This window comes from Xiphophorus hellerii, chromosome 1 (assembly GCF_003331165.1).
Source record: "Xiphophorus hellerii strain 12219 chromosome 1, Xiphophorus_hellerii-4.1, whole genome shotgun sequence".
Taxonomy (NCBI): Eukaryota; Metazoa; Chordata; class Actinopteri; order Cyprinodontiformes; family Poeciliidae; genus Xiphophorus; species Xiphophorus hellerii.
In genome coordinates this window covers 11,207,509-11,224,587 of record NC_045672.1, presented here as the reverse complement: position 1 = coordinate 11,224,587, position 17,079 = coordinate 11,207,509, and the positions used below count along the sequence as shown (strand labels likewise).

Genomic DNA, 17,079 nt, shown 5'->3' with positions numbered 1-17,079 from the left:
ACTAGTTATCAGGACAGAATGAGACCTGTAAAACTGTTGGGCCAATATGACCAAGTAGGGAACCAGTCATCTGCTCCAACAATTTATTAGCTTTGAGGAAATATTTTTGGCCACAGCCATCCGCAGGAGCAAGATGAAGCAAGAACATCACAACATCAGATGTATTTTTTCATCCTTATATCCGTGATTTAAGAGTACCAGGGTTTCGACCTCTCCCCTGAAGTCCCGAAAGAGGGTCAAAAGACCTGAGTCCAAACTGACGATTCTGATGGCTCAAAATGAAGCCTAGGCGCAAATTCAAACTGGAAGACTCTTTAGCCCCACCCGCATCATCCAATCGGCGCGTCCCGCTCATCACCGCCGACCTATCAACGCTGGACTAAGCCACGTCACGTCCAATCACCGACCAAGGCCCAGTTGATAAGGACCTCCATCCATGGCATCTTCCGCTTTCCAGCTGCGCTCAACCCTCCTCCACCCCTTCTCCACCTCCACTCTTCAGGCTCCCATCCTTCACCAACCTCCACCACCAGTGTCGGGTCCCAGGGGATGACATTCCTAACCTACATCGGGAATGCTCATCCGAGCTGATCGCAATTCACAGCTCAATGTCCTCAGCCGGGGCCCGAGCGCCAAAGAACTTTAAATTCATGCTTGTCAATAAACCTTTTTAATCGCTGTTTTTTCCGTCTGAGTCTCTCCAGATTGAATTAGCATCCCTTCTTCAATTGTAAACGTGGCCATTGACCGTCAGGCCAGAAAGGAGGAGTGGAAAATCATGCAAAACTGCTTATAGGATGCTAGCTAAAATCCTTCAGGTCAGTCGACCCGTCTCTGGGCTCCAAAGGTAGAAATGTTAAAATAGGACCCTTCTCTGGTACTCACAATGTTAAAACAATTTTTAATTTTGTGTCATCTTAACCCTCTATGGCATTGTGTTGCCCTCAGGCAACAAACCACTATTTTGGCCCACACACCGCCCCTTTAAAGTTTTTTTAAGTAAAACATCACATAAAAAATCTGATGATATGTCTGTGACCAATGAAATTTGAGCTGGGCGTGGCTTTGACCTTTGTCTTGGGGTGAAACAATCCTTTTTTTGGACCGCAGCTGACTTGGACACACCGCTAGCAGAAGGTAAGATAAATTTCACTTTTTTACATGTTTAAATTTAAATAATTTTGTATAAATAATATCTGTGATGTGCATGAATAAGTGAAAAAGCATATTTGATTGAGTAAAGACACCTTTTGTCTTCATTTATATACTAAAATGGCAGTTTTTCATTCGTTGCCTCAGGGCAACATTGTGCAGTTAGTCCACTTTTGTGTGAACTATAACATGCTCATGGATGGAGATGTGTAGGGATATGTAGTTATCAACATAATCAATTTTTTTCTGTACTATCTACTATTACTCATAGGAAATGGATGCACAAAGATTTTATGGGCGTAAGGAGCATGATCAAGCGGTTAGGCTCATTCCTTCTGACAGTGAGGACAGTGAGCTTGAGGAGAGTGACAGTGAGGAAGAGTGGACTCCAAAATCAGGTTTGAGGGAGAGTTAGGAGATCAGGGTTCAGTCAATAGAGTAACATACTGTATGGAATGAGCATGTATGTGCGTTTGTACATAAGTGAGTGAAGAGAGGTATATATAACCTATTCTAATTTTATGCTTACTGGTTTCTTTTGAAAACAGATGACCTGCCTGATGACAATGAGTCTGTGGATGAAGAGGAAAATGAAGAGGATGAAGTATCACAGGAAGCTGTTCCACGCTTACCTCGTTGGAGAACACCCCACAGTGCCAATATCACTGATTACCCAGAATGGCAGGCCAGTCTTCCAAAATCAGATCATATCAATTCCCCCTACAAATACTTCAAGATGTTTTTTTCTGAAGACATTCTGGAAGTAGTTCTAGAGCAGTCAAATTTATATGCCATTCAGTGTGACACCAACAAGCCCCTTAACCTCACTAAAAAAGAACTGGAACAATTTATGGGTACAGCAGTATACATGTCATTGTTTGGATTACCAGGCACCCGCATGTTTTGGAACAAAGCCACCCGAGTGTCCCAGGTAGCTGACACCATGGCACTAAACAGATGGGAGTTCATTAAAAAATCCCTGCACTTCAACAACAATGAAGTGAGACAACGAGAAAATATTGATCCACTCCACAAAATCCGACCACTGGTCACTCATCTTACCTCAAAGCTGCAGACAATACCAATGAGTGAGAAGTTGGCTGTGGATGAGCAGATGGTCCCTTTCAAGGGAAGAAATAGACTCAAGCAATACCTGCCAGCTAAGCCAAAGAAATGGGGCTACAAGATATTCATCTTGGCTGGCTCTGATGGTGTCCCGCACAATTTTGAGATTTACACGGGGAGAGTTGTGCAACCACCTGAGCTGCCAGATGTAGGAGCAAGTGGCAATGTTGTCCTCCGCCTGGCCCAGCCAATACCCAGACAGCAGAACTACAAGGTGTTCTTTGACAACTGGTTCACGAGTGTCCCTCTCATTCTCACACTTGCTCACCAGGGAATTCACTGTACTGGTACTGTTCGTAGCAACAGACTACCAGGTGTCAACTTGATGTGTGATGTTGAGTTGAAGAGAACTGGGCGTGGATCTTTTGAACAGAAGATCGCCATGGTTGGAGAAACCACCTTGCATGCTGTGAAATGGTATGATAACCGTTCAGTCAGTCTTCTCAGCAATTACATTGGAGCGCACCCAGTCACCGACGTTGATAGGTGGGATGGCAAGCAAAAAAAAATCATCAAAGTTCCCTGTCCTGCTGTGGTGAGAGAGTACAATAAGAATATGGGTGGAGTGGATCTGCTGGACTCCCTCATTGCACTGTACCGCAACAAAATCAGGTCGAAAAAGTGGTACCATCGGCTGATGTTCCACTTTATCGACATGACCATCGTGACTGCCTGGCTGCTCTACAAGAGAGACTGCAGCAGCACTGGGATGAGAAAAGAGGAACAGATGAGGCTTTATACATTCAAGTCATATATTGCAGAAAGCTTGTGCAAAAGTGGAAAGAATCTGGAGCGTAAGAGAGGTCGTCCCAGTTCCACAATTGCTGGGGAGTACGAAGAGAAGAGGAGAAGAGGACCTACTACACCTATCCCGGTCCCTGATGTGCGTCTGGATGCCACAGCCCACTGGATGGTCATGGATGAAAAGAAAGGGAGATGCAAGGTACCAAGATGCAAAGGTACACCTAAAGCCAAGTGCCAAAAATGTGACGCCCACCTTTGTTTCACATCCACCAGCAACTGCTTCATGAGGTTCCATACAGAATAATACAAACTGTACTTTGTAAAAAAGAGAAACACGGAGCCATTCAGTACCCCACAGGAACATGTATTTGGAAACATAAACACACACTGCAGCTAATCTCTAATGCACTAATTGATAAACCATTTGTGGTTGTTTGTTGAAAGGAAACTTGTTGAAATTGTTGTTGTTGAAATTAAACTTCTTCTAATGTGTTTATTGCTTGTTTGTTAATCATTCCACTTAAAGAAAACCTTGGCGTTTTAGTACCCTCATAGCATGTTGTTGCCCTGAGACAACAAACCAAAATCTGGTGGGGGTGGCAGGGTGGAGCACATTTTCTGATTGATATATTATAAAGACCCCCTCAAACTCCCAAAACTAGGGTGAAATATTTTTTTCCTCATAAAATAAAAATTCATGCCATAGAGATGGAAAGAGTCAATTATTTTTTCACCCATGGAAAAGTGTAATGTGTTTATTATGAGTAGGATTAACCAAGCTGGAGGAAAACAAAGAAAAAGGATAAACAAATATTCATAGATACTGTAGTGTTTTCAACGTAGCTGTTGGTGACACCGAGTTAAACCACAAATGAAGACCCTGGAGTTCAGTTGCAGCTTGTTTAATTGTCTTCATGAACATGTGGTGAAAACTGAAATGACAGAAAATATACTCTATCTCAACATGTAGAGAGATATATGCCCAAATTAAGTGGTTCAAGTTCGCTAAAATAACATTACAGGAAAATCAACAATAACATCCAACTAAACAGTATAAACTGCCATATGATGTAACTTACGGCGTTCCTGCATGATAATTCAGAGTGGATGGCATCGGATAACATTTCCATGCTGCCTCTTGCATGTGAACCTTTGTTTTTAGCTAAAACGGAATACCGGAAGTACGTAACCGGAACCGGAAGTAGGTAACCGGAACCGGAAGTAGAATTTACCGATAAAGCATTCTTTATAAAAACTTATATAAAGCATAAATTGTTTGTCTAAACAACTTGCAATCATTTTAATTACAATGAAATACTTTTAGAATTATTTATTCAACCTTATGAACTTACTTATTTATAGGAATGTCTTAAGGACAACACACTCCCCGCCTGGCCACTACACTAATGAGGCCACTATACTAAACATTCAGTCCTTTGGCATGAGAAGGATAACTTCTGTAACTGGTCGCATGAATGTCTTCACACAACCTTGACTCCATCCCTTTACCTCGATCTTTCTTACTCGACTGTCTTTGCCTGGGAATGTTGCATTAACCTTTGCCATGGGCCAGCTGTTGCGTGTAACTTGCGCGTCCTTTAGCAGAACTAGGTCACCAACTTGAAGGTTTCTACATGATACAGTCCATTTCTGTCTTTGTTGCAATGTGGGCAAATACTCATGCCTCCAGCGTGTCCAAAACTGGTTGGAAAGAGCTTGAACTTGTCTCCATTGTTTGGTGTAAAGGTCTTTATCCAAGAAATCTCCGGGTGGAGGTTGAAGGCAAGATTTCTGTGTAATGAGCATCGATGGGGATAGAACAAAGGGGTTCTCTGGATCCGACGACACTGGGACAAGTGGCCTTGCGTTTATGATGGCTGTTATTTCGGCCATGAGTGTGCATAGCACCTCATGAGTCAACTGTATCTTATTTCGCAGCAACATGGAGTCCAGGATTCTGCGGGCAACTCCGATCATGCGCTCCCAAGAACCTCCCATGTGAGACGCATGTGGAGGATTGAACTCCCAGCTGCAACCTTGCTCTGTTAGATACTTCTGCATTGATTTGTCCATTCCTAGTTCCTTGGAAGCCCCAACAAAATTGGTGCCCCGATCTGACAACAACTGTTTGGCGGGACCTCTTAGAGCAAAGAAGCGACGGAGGGCATTTACGCAGCTGGAGGTGTCTAGAGATTCGATTACCTCAATATGGACAGCCCTTGAACTCATGCAGGTAAACATAATGGCCCATCTCTTACTTTCAGCTAGTCCGCCCCTGGTGCGTCTGGCAGTAATAGTCCAGGGCCCGAAAACGTCGAGGCCAACATAAGTAAAAGGAGAACAAGTCTTTAGGCGTTCAGGTGGTAGAGCCGCCATGAGTTGTTGTTCTACTTTCCCACGCAATTTGCGGCAGGTTACACATTTGTGGATCACTGAGTTGACAAGTGTTTTGCACCCTAAAACCCACAGTCCTGCAGCCCTGATGGCTCCTTCCGTCAGATGACGGCCTTGATGTTCCACTAGCTCGTGGTGATGACGAGTGAGCAGGAGAGAGATGTGACTGTGTTTAGGAAGAATTAATGGACTTTTTTCCAAATTCTCAATTTCTGAGTGTTTGAGTCGGCCACCGACAGAGATGAGACCATCCTGCAGGATTGGACTGAGCTTTTGTAGAGGGCTCTGCTTTGAGATTGGCTTACCAGCATTAAGGGCAGAAAGTTCTTTTTCAAAGTGAGCCTTTTGTGTCTCTTTGAGGATGACAGTTTTTGCCTGAGCTATCTCCTCTGGAGTTCGCGGGAGGTGACATTTGTGCCAGCCTTTGCATTTGCTGTTTGGATTAGTCCCATTGAAAGATTTTGCGATGTGGATAAGGTTTGCTATAGCTCTGACTAAGGACTTGAAAGTAGAAAAGCGCTCGAAACGTTCACTGTTGAGTACTCGGAGGTGAGTAACATAAGTTCTGATTTCTGGCCTAATCTCTGAATCTTTGTCAGGTTCGATTAAATCAAAGACTTCACTCACGTGTGGTATCTCTGCAGGAGGATGGCGGATGAAGGATGGTCCGGTGAACCAAGTTGACCTTTTTAGCTGAGCTGCTGACAATGACCTCGACGCATGGTCTGCTGGGTTTTCCTCTGTACGCACATAGTGCCATTGTTCTGGCTTTGACGACTGGCGAATGCGCTGTGTTCTGTTGTGGACATATGTATAGAATCTTCTAGAGTCGTTGCAGATGTAGCCTAGCACCACCTTACTGTCGGTATAAAAGTGTATTGCATCAAAATGTAAGTCCAACTCGTCCTGAATGAGGTCAGCCATTTCCACTGCCAAGACTGCTGCACAGAGTTCAAGTCTTGGTATGGTTGGTTCTGACAGGGGAGTTAGCTTTGCCTTGCCCATTATGAATCCAACCTCAACCTTGCCATCTGCTTGGGTTGCCTTTAAATAGCTTACGGCCCCTATGGCCTTGGTTGATGCATCTGAGAATAAACACAGTTCTTTATGCGTCGCTTGACTGAGAGAAGTAGATGTGAAAGTTCTAGGGACATGTAGTTCCTTTAGGTCCTGAAGGGAATTCTTCCATGTTTCCCAGTTACTTTGTTTGTCCTCTGGAAGGGGTGTGTCCCAATCTGAACATTCAGAAGTGAGTTCTCTGAGCAGAGCTCTTCCTTGGATTGTGACTGGTGCCAATAGGCCCAGGGGATCAAAGACACTGTTGACGGATGAGAGAACACCACGTCGGGTAAATGGTCTGTTTGTGTCGGCTACTGAGTAAGTGAATGTGTCAGTTGTCATTTCCCAAATAAGACCAAGGCTTCGCTGGGACTGTATTTCTTCCCCACTTAAATTTAAGTCTTTAACGACTGCTGCACAGTCTTCTGGGCAGAAGGCCTGCATAACTGCCTGTGAGTTAGAAACAAACTTATGCAGGCGCAAATTAGATTCAGCGAGTGAAGCTTGTGTTCTTTGAAGCAAGTCTATTGCCTCAGCTGAAGAAGGAACAGAAACCAAGCCATCATCTACGTAAAAGTGCCTCTCCACAAACTTGACAGTATCAGCACCGTATTCCTTTGCACCTACTCTGATGGCCTTGCGAAGTCCGTAAACAGCAACAGCAGGAGATGGTGAGTTGCCAAATACATGGACTTTCATGCGATAATCGATAACTTCCTTGTTTAAATCATTGTCTTTATGCCAAAGAAAACGGAGGAAGTTACGGTGGTCCTCACGCACCATAAAACAGTGAAACATTTGCTGTATATCTGCCATGATTGCAATGCTGTCAGTCCGGAAGCGGAGAAGAACACCAACGAGTGTGTTATTTAGATCAGGGCCAGTAAGGAGGACATTGTTAAGTGAGACACCTTGGTACTGAGCACTAGAGTCGAAAACAACTCTGATCTGATCTGGCTTTTGTGGGTGATAAACTCCGAATGTCGGAAGATACCAACATTCCTCATCCTTTTTCAGTGGGGGTGCCAACTCAGCATGACCATTAGAAAAGATCTTTCCCATGAAGGCCACATATTGGTCTTGCATTCTTGGTTTTCTGTTTAGGTTGCGTTTTAAGGATGAGAATCTTGTGAGTGCTTGTTCTCTGTTGTTTGGCAGCCGCTGGCGAGGTTCTTTAAACGGAAGTGGGGCGACCCAACTGTTGTCCTCATCTCTGTACATAGCATTGTCCATTATTTTGATAAACATGGCGTCCTGTATTGAAGGAGCTGGTTTATTGTCATTTTCCGTCCGGTTAAAAACGGTTTGTCCCAAGGCTTGCTCAGGTGCTTTACTCAGTCTATTCGTGTGTGGCATTTCTTTGAGTTGCAGAAGACTGTTGCATGGCTCAAAAACTGTTGGGCGACCATTTTCTAAGACAACTGTTTTTAGAGTGCTGACGGTCGGCCTATGAAGATTACCCAGACAAACCTCCCCTACTACAACCCATCCTAGATCTAAACGCTGGGCAAATGGAGCATTATGAGGGCCATTAACCCTCTGCCTGACCTTGTGCACCCGTAAAACATCTCGCCCAAGTAACAAGAGTATTTCAGCCTTAGGGTCTAGTTCTGGGAGGTACTTTGCTACGGATTGAAGATGTGGCTGGTGAAGTACTGCGCTAGGGGTTGGGATTTCACTTCTGTTGTTGGGAATGTCCTGACACTCAATGAGCGGGGGTAGAGGAATAACTACCGACCCATCTAGTGACTCAATCTGGAAACCTTGAGCCGTTTTGCCCCATGTTTCTACCACACCAGAACATGTTCTGAGATTGTAGGAGAAAGGTTCAGTTTTAATGTCAAAAAGTTCAAAAAACTCTGGCCTGGCTAGGGAACGATTGCTCTGATCATCTAATATTACATAAGCTTTGACTGCTCTGTTCTTGCAACCTAAAGGGTACACCCACGCAAGACATATCTTAGAACATGAACGACCCCACTGACCTGGTCCGCACACATCTGTGCAGCTTGTTGTGACATCAACTGTGTCAGGACTGTTTTCTCCCTCCCCGCCATTCTCTTGTGCCAGTGAGGGAGCCTTGTTGATCTGGGCTGGAGAACCAGGATGCATGATTGTATCGTGGCTTGTGCTATCACATTCAGAACATGTTACTGCAGATTTACAGTCCTTTGCAAGATGAGTGACTGAAGAGCAGCATTTAAAGCATATTCCTTTCTCTTTGAGGAAGGCCTTCCTTTCAGTGAGTGGTTTGTTCCGAAACGTCCTGCATTTTTTGAGTGGGTGTGGCTTATTATGCAGTGGGCAGTTCCTGTTAAAGTCGTTGTTGGGGACAGAGATATTGGTTTTATGTACAGTAATAGGTTTACTAGAGAAAAAGTTCTTTGAATCCTTTTCTGGTCTTGAGTGTGTTTGGCCGTATTGTTGGTGGAAACTTGGATCATTGCGTCTCTTAGCCTCTTTGCACACGAATTGGCAGAAATACTTAAAGGGTGGGAAACAGCCTCGATTTTCCTCTTTATATTGAGATCCATGTGACATCCACCTTTCCTGAAGACCGTGTGGGAGCTTTTCAACAATAGGCCTAATTCCGCGAGAAGTGTCCAGATATTGTAGGCCAGGGAGGTAGCCATCTTCCTTGGCGCTTTCAATCTCTTGTAGTAGATCCCCTAGTTCACGCAGTTTGATGTTATCTTTGACCGTTATTCTTGGAAAACTGTCCAATCGTTGGAAGAGTGACTTTTCGATTATTTCAGGAGCCGCATAACATTCGTTTAGTCTCTCCCATGCTTTATGTAGAGCCAATGTAGGGTTGTTGACATGTACTGAGCGTATGCGTTTTACCTGATCACTCGACTCTTTCCCTAACCATTTTGTCATGAGATCTAGCTGTTGAATGGGACTTAGGTGAACATCCGCTGTTGCACTACAAAATGAAGAGTACCATGCTCCATAATTCTCTGGCCTATCATCAAACTGGTAAAGGCCCGAAGTGATCAGATCTCGTCTTGCTATGTATTGTGCAAATGGCTCAACTGGGTATGAAATGCTGGCTGGGGTGTTGCGGTGAGGCGTGAACGGTGAGCAAGTTGGGTTGAAGTGAGCGTTTTGTTTCATTTCACTTATAGTCTGACTGGGCATATTTAGGGCAGCAACATTGTCCTTAGTGAGCTTTTGTTCAGAGCTGATGGGTTGTGGCTCTACACTGTGTTCAACGTGAGGATGCCATGATACAAATGTATCGAGTGAGCTTACTCGTGGGCGAGAGGTGGTTGGTGCTTTTTCAGGACATGGAGATTGTATTATGCCCATTTGAGATTGTACGTATTCACTTGTACGTTCTAATATTGACTTTTCTGACAGAGCTTTTCTCCTGTCGGGCTCCTCTTGTGTTGCTTCAGCTTCCTCCAGCACTTGGGCTTCAGCCACAGCAGCATCAGCTTCCTTTTGTAATGTTATCACTTCCAATGTTGCCTCTATTTTAGCTTTTTCCAATTCACTTTGTGCTCTTTCAACTTTTAACTGTGCTTCTTTGGTTGCATAAGATGCTCTCACCTTAGCAGCTTCTGCTTTAGCTCGAGCGTAAGCAGCACTTACTGCTGATCCAGAAGAACGGCTGCATGCAGAGTTGTTGCTGGATGCCATTTTGATCGTGGAGAATAATCAATTGCCGCCTTTTCACTGTAGTGTTTTCAACGTAGCTGTTGGTGACACCGAGTTAAACCACAAATGAAGACCCTGGAGTTCAGTTGCAGCTTGTTTAATTGTCTTCATGAACATGTGGTGAAAACTGAAATGACAGAAAATATACTCTATCTCAACATGTAGAGAGATATATGCCCAAATTAAGTGGTTCAAGTTCGCTAAAATAACATTACAGGAAAATCAACAATAACATCCAACTAAACAGTATAAACTGCCATATGATGTAACTTACGGCGTTCCTGCATGATAATTCAGAGTGGATGGCATCGGATAACATTTCCATGCTGCCTCTTGCATGTGAACCTTTGTTTTTAGCTAAAACGGAATACCGGAAGTACGTAACCGGAACCGGAAGTAGGTAACCGGAACCGGAAGTAGAATTTACCGATAAAGCATTCTTTATAAAAACTTATATAAAGCATAAATTGTTTGTCTAAACAACTTGCAATCATTTTAATTACAATGAAATACTTTTAGAATTATTTATTCAACCTTATGAACTTACTTATTTATAGGAATGTCTTAAGGACAACACAGATACAGAACCGAATCAGCAAATATGAACTTATGAAACTATTGAAACCTTCAAGAATTTTATGTTGTGTAAGATATTTAAGAAACTAGTACTGAATCTGTGCTCATGAATTTCTTTATTTGGTTGTTATCTCTAAAATACGTTTACCTTTTGTTTTGTTGAACACCAGACATCTCATCTCTTTCCCACAGTTTTCCACTTAGTTCCACTACTGCTGTGGATTTTATAGTCAATGTTTAAAGCCAACAGAGTCTGAAGCGATGGAGGAAATTTACATCAATATGGAACCTGTTGGAAAAACTGCATCAAATCACACAGGTAAGAACAAAGTTACAGAGAAATTTAGTATGTATTGAATTCAATTTTGCTAAGGTTGAGGTTTTTGTTAAGGTTGGAGCAGCTCCAAAGAGAGGCTCTGCCTCCGTGCGGCTGTATGTTTGGGAATCCTGAATGTTTTACTTTTGGCTGAACTCATCGCCCTCAGTGTACACAGTGAGTCTTGTTCTAGTCATCTTAAAGATGTAAAAAGACTAGATTTTATGTTTCTGTTATAAATAATAAAAAAAGTCATTGTTCCCCTTCTAAAATCAAACTGATCAAATAACAAGGGTTTAAAACAGAATAAAGCTTGGTGACTCATACGTTTTGCAGAGAGGTGAAACATTACACTAAGACAAAACATTACACATGAGTCTGATTCATTTTCAGCAATGGTTGCATTTGCAGCCATTTAGGTTAGCGTGTCTTTAATATCTTCTCTTTTTCAAACTATTTACCCAACGATTTATTGTTCAGTGTTACCTCAGTTTAAATTCTACAGGCATAACCAAAATCATGAAACTATTTTGTAAGTCTTAAGTGAAAATACGGTGTTGCCACTTCTTTTTGCAAACATGGTTGTTAATTTTATTTTTCTTTCAACTCATGACATGACAGCAGATTTTTCTGACATCAGCAACATTCTGACCGAGCAGAACAGCAGCAGCACGTTTCCCTCCATGAACGCTAACTTCACTGAAACGGCTCCACGAGCTGAAGACACTTTAAGGTTGGTCAAAAACTTTAAAAAATTTGGATCTCGTTAAAAACTGAATTGTACTCTGAATTGTAGAATATAACTAATTACTTTCCTTTTTGGTCTAAATGAATATAATGTAAATGAACAACTTTTAAGGGCTCTATCATTTGCGTGTGCTGAAAAACAACAATGTAAAACAAACTAAACTTTGATTTTTTTTCTCCTTAAAGGGAAATTGTGTCCTACAGAACGAACAAACATCAGTTGTTCCTGTTCCTGACACATAATCAACGTTTCATCTACTATCTGGTAAACGTACCTCAATTACACTGCATAGGACCAAAAGTTGTTTCATTATTCAATCTGGTAACTGTATCTTTCCTATTATGTGTCTCAGATCACAAAGAAAAAAACCAGCCAGAAACCCACGTATGTCAACCTAAGAGAGTCTGGAAGACATGAAATCTCACTGCTGAGAAAATGGTGTCAATAGGATATCAATACCCCGGTTTGTAGGAACTACTCTGAATAAATGACTGTAATAAATACCCTTAAATCTTCTTCTTTATTGGGAATTATTAAACAATTTGCTTGTCTCGTATCTCCCCCCTCAGAATTGGCTGTGGCCTGGACCAGCTGCAGTGGTCAAAGGTGTCAAAGATCCTGGAACAGATCTTTAAAGAGACAAATATCTCCATCACAGTGGACAGCCTGCCCTGTGTTGGGTCAAAGCTTCAAATGCATGCCATGTAGTACATTTTCATTGGGGGTTTTTTAACTTTAAATCCTTTATAATCTCTTAAAATTTTGGATGAAATCAACACTCCTTAAACAGTTTTAAGGAAACAATAAATAAGGAAACTGTCGTGGAAAAAATACTATTTCCAAGCACTGTTCAGGTGAAATCACTCAGTCAGATTTATTCATATATTGTGCACAATACAGAGAGCTTGTAGGACAATCAGTAATGAAGCAAGTCTGGATGAAAGCTCTGCCAGGCAGAGACGTCACATGAGTTTTATAGAAAGGGATAAGGGATCCAAAGCATGGGAATCAGACTGGTTCCCATGCAGCTGGGGAAAAACAACGTCCAACCTTGTGCATGTAACCAAAACAGCTTTAACTTGGTGGGAATATACAGAACTTAGAATAAACATATAGCAATACAACTAGCAGGTGTAACCTAACTGTAATTTTTCCACATCATTTCCCCTCTTTTGATTAAAAGTAAATATGTAATATTTAATATTAATCATCATTTCCCTCCAAGGTTAAAAAATACAACATAAAACCATCCTGGAAGATGTAAGAAAAGGAGAAAAAAATGAAAATTAAAACAAAAATAATAAAAAAAATAAAAAACAAAAAAACAAACACATATACACAAGATACGAAAAACCTACCGGCAGACACCTACTCAACCCTGCAACAATATCACTGTGTTAGGTAGGAAAACTTATCTTGCAACCCCTCCTTGCCAGGGAGACGGTTCTGTATATGTGCTAACCAGGATAAACACGGAGGCATCACACCAACGAATGAAGATACGAAAAAAATCACGAATAACTATTGTAATAAAAAAAAGGTAACATAAAAACAAACAAAAGAAACAACATCAAATAGCAAAAAAAAAAAACAAACAAAAAAAAATCAATGTCAAAGTTAAGCTCAGTAGAAAACACCCTTATAAGTAGCTAGAAAAACAATTCATACACATGACGTCGAGTAATTTAAAATCAATGTCACAACAACAATGTTCAACAAGGTAAAACTCCACTCTAACTAAACCTTAAAAAAAAAAAACCCAGAAGGCTAGATCAAATGAAATGTAAAATCTAAATATAAAATGGATTTGCAGAAGATGTAGAAAGGACAGGCATTTGTTTTTGTAAAACATTGACATTTCTATAAGGAGTAAAGCAAATAGGAAAGCTAAGCTAGGACACTAGCTGGAAAATACACATGATTATTACTAAGTAAAGACTATAAAAAACCTTCTACACATTAACCTCCTCATGCAGCCATTCAACATCCCTCAGTCCACGTAGAAGAAAACTTCCCACCTCATCAGAGGGAAACAAAACCCACCACCTGAGCGACACAAACAAACAACAAAAAGCAAAAACAGCCAACACAAATGTCTGTAATTGGAACAAGATGAAGACATCGTGATGAAACACTTGTCGTCGCGTCACTCAGGAACTCTTTTAATATTTATTTTAAATCTTCACACCCCACTTCGACCACTCACCAGTGGACCAGCAATAGTTCTTTGGTTGGGGAGCCTTTTGACGTACAAAAGCAACCAATGTTCGTTGTTATGTTCCGCCTCTTCCGTATACCGTCTGTGCGGACTTTCCTCTTCGGGTGTCAGAGGTTACTAGCACTTAACACCAATTATAATGAAGGTTTTTTTTTTTTTTCAGCGATCCAGGAAATCAAACGTGGCTGTCTGCGGTGTCAGAGGTTACTAGCACTTAACACCAGCAGCAGTTAAGTAATTTATCCTCATTCAGAAAGATGCGCGTCGTCCTCCTCAGTCTGTCGTTCCGACGACTGGTGGACTACTTTCTCCCCGTCAGGATGAGCGTCCTCCTGAGGCTCCGGCACCCGTTTACAGTGGCTGGCATGAATCCACGTCACCCGCTCTGCAACCTTAACAGCTGTAAGCGTGACGAGCAACACTTGAAAGGGTCCCCTCCAGCGTTTGGAGTTCCACCGCGTCCTCCTGAAGTCTTTCACCACGACCCAATCACCTGGCTTGATGGCATGGAGTGGTGACTCGGCAGGACGCGGCAATGCGTCTTTCACCATCTGAAAAACTTGAGAAAGCACATTCGACAGGTTTTGATAGTAAGACAACATGGCATCATCACAGATAGAAGTGGAAGGAAGGACCTTTCTCTGAGGCCCTAAACCCAAATTAGGAGGCCGCCCAAACAGGATCTCAAATGGACTGAGGTTAATCCTGGCTCTCCTCCGCATCCTCATGTAAGTCAAAACGATCGGTAGGGCCTTAACCCAAGACAGACCTGTTTCTTCACAGCATTTAGCTAGTTTGGTCTTCAAAACGCCGTTGACGCGTTCGACAGCGCCAGAACTTCACGGGTGATATGCGCAGTGAGTTTTCAAAGTCGTACCTAAAAACTTTCCCACTTCAGTTAATGCTGCATTAACAAAGTGTGTGCCATTATCCCTGCTAATTCTGGCAGGAATACCCCAACGAGGGATAATTTCAGTCAGCAAAGTCTTAGTTACAGTGTGACTGTCCGCATGCTTCGATGGGAAAGCTTCCACCCATTTGCTAAACATGTCAACAATAACAAGCAAAACTTTCTTCCCCTCAGCAGGGGACAGTTCAACGAAGTCCATCATCAAATAGTCAAAAGGTCTGTCAGGCGGAGGTTGTGCAGCCTGAGATGTGCTCGCATCCCTCCCCGTATTGTGTGTTGCACAGATCATGCATGCCTGACAGTGTCTTTGTGCAAAAGAACTGAATCCCTTACTAAACCAGTGTGCTGTAAGTGAAGCAATCATCCCAGACTTCGAAACATGGTCAAAACCATGAGTCAGTTTTGCGAAGTGCGGAAAAAAATGTTTTGGAAGGCATGGTTTGCCATTCGGACCCATCCATATTCCATTATCATAAACAGCTCCTGAGGATTTCCAAACACGCCTCTCTGTTCCTGAAGCAAAAGACTGTAGAGCTTCAACATCAGAGAGGGGAGGGGGAGAAGTGTGGAAGGAGGGGCAGCTCATCATTGAAGGCCGCTGTGCAGCCTGTTTCGCTGCCATATCAGCTCTTGCGTTGCCACGGGCAACGGTATCAGCAGAGTTTGTGTGAGCCTGACATTTAGTCACAGAGATGGCAGAAGGTAACATGATAGCATCCAACAAATCTGCAACTTGAGAAGAGTTCAGAATAGGTTTACCATCTGCTTTAAGAAATGTTCTATGTTTCCAAAGAACTCCAAAACTATGCACAATTTTAAATGCATAGTTTGAATCAGTAAATATCGAGGCAGACTTACCAGCTGCCAGTTTACATGCCTCTGTTAGTACTACAAGCTCAGCAGTTTATGCATAAAAGTGTTTAGGTAAGGAGCCAGAAACTAGCATTTCATGCAAAGAGCAAACAGCAAAGCCAACACGGTTAGTAGTAGTAATAGGATCACATGATGCAGAGCCATCAACAAACAGCACTAAGTCAGGGTTAGTTAGAGGTGTGTCACATAAATCAGGTCTGGGTGTGCAAACTTGTTCCAAGACTGCCTCACAATGATGAGGTTCACCATCATCAGGAGTCGGCAAAAGAGTTGCTGGATTAAGAACAGTGCAACGTTTTACAGTGATATTCGGTAAATCCAGAAGAACAGTTGTATATCTTAGCCAACGCGCAGCAGAAAGATGAGAAGTTTTCTGCTCTAAAAGTATGATAGAAACAGAGTGTGGAACCAACAAGGTGAGGTTGGCATAACCCACAATGTCACATGATGCAAGAACAGCTTTTTCTGCAGCAGCCACCGCACGTAAACAACCAATTAGCCCTTCAGCAACAGGAGCTAACTTAGCTGAAAAATATGCCACAGGTCTTAATGTTCCTCCGTGTGATTGCAGCAGGACGGATGTCATGCAGCCTTTTTTTTCATCCACTGTTTGAACAAACGGTTTGTTGGGATTAGGAATGCCAAGTGTAGGAGCAGTCTGTAGTGTCAGCTTTAGCTGAGTAAACGCAGCTTCAGCCTCTGGAGTCCATTGGACAGTGTCTGAAGCCTGAAGACCACTACTAAGGGCTCTCAAAGGACTCTCCAGAATTGAGTAATTCAGAATGAAGTTTCTGCAGTAAGATGTAATACCCAGAAAAGACAGAAGCTGTTTCTTTGTGACTGGTCTGGGTATGTTTTGAACAGCAGAAACACGTTTAGGTGAAAGGGAACAACCCTTTTTTAACACAACATGACCTAAAAAGGTCACTTCTTCTTTGACAAACTGAAGCTTAGAAAGACTGGCTTTGTGACCCCCAGCATGAAGAAGCATTAGCAAGGTAACTTGCTTTTTCACATTGCTCTTTAGTTGGACTGCATAACAGAAGATCATCAACATACTGAATAAGAGCAGAACCAGGTGAAAGTTGGAGTGAATCCAAGCTAGCCTTCAGCGCAGCATTATAGATAGGGGGGCTGTCACAAAAGCCTTGACACAACCGTAATTTTCCTTCAAATTCAAAAGCAAACCAGAACTGACTTTTCGGGTCCACAGGGACAGAGAAAAATGCATTTGAAAGGTCAATCACCGAAAAGAACTGAGCATTTGAGGGAATCTGAGAGAGGATCGTATGAGGATTTGG

The 17,079-nt window shown here is 42.5% G+C and overlaps 2 protein-coding genes and 1 long non-coding RNA gene across 4 annotated transcripts; 2 read left to right on the top strand and 1 right to left on the bottom strand.

The window, feature by feature from the left end:
* The first annotated feature begins 807 nt into the window (after window positions 1-807).
* On the top strand, window positions 808-3,723 carry LOC116725516 (piggyBac transposable element-derived protein 3-like). Of its 2 annotated transcripts, none has more exons than XM_032571629.1 (2): window positions 808-888; window positions 2,246-3,723. In XM_032571629.1, exon 2 carries the CDS (start codon window positions 2,267-2,269, stop codon window positions 3,323-3,325), a length of 1,059 nt encoding a protein of 352 aa, XP_032427520.1. In that variant the 5' UTR covers window positions 808-888; window positions 2,246-2,266; the 3' UTR covers window positions 3,326-3,723. The 2 variants fall into 2 exon arrangements, with proteins under 2 accessions (XP_032427520.1, XP_032427511.1); XM_032571620.1 differs by lacking the exon at window positions 808-888 and adding an exon at window positions 927-1,137 and having other exon boundaries at window positions 1,701-3,723.
* Window positions 3,724-4,449: 726 nt separating this feature from the next.
* LOC116719787 (uncharacterized) lies at window positions 4,450-10,494 on the bottom strand. The gene is made up of 4 exons (XM_032562480.1): window positions 10,412-10,494; window positions 8,844-10,264; window positions 8,460-8,567; window positions 4,450-6,500 (listed from the first exon to the last, which is right to left on the bottom strand). Exons 2-4 carry the CDS (start codon window positions 10,117-10,119, stop codon window positions 4,450-4,452), a joined length of 3,435 nt encoding a protein of 1,144 aa, XP_032418371.1. The 5' UTR covers window positions 10,120-10,264; window positions 10,412-10,494.
* Window positions 10,495-12,094: 1,600 nt separating this feature from the next.
* Window positions 12,095-12,594, top strand: LOC116719656 (uncharacterized). Its single transcript, XR_004339238.1, has 2 exons — window positions 12,095-12,240; window positions 12,347-12,594. It is a non-coding gene; the product is annotated as an uncharacterized LOC116719656 (long non-coding RNA).
* Window positions 12,595-17,079: the final 4,485 nt, after the last annotated feature.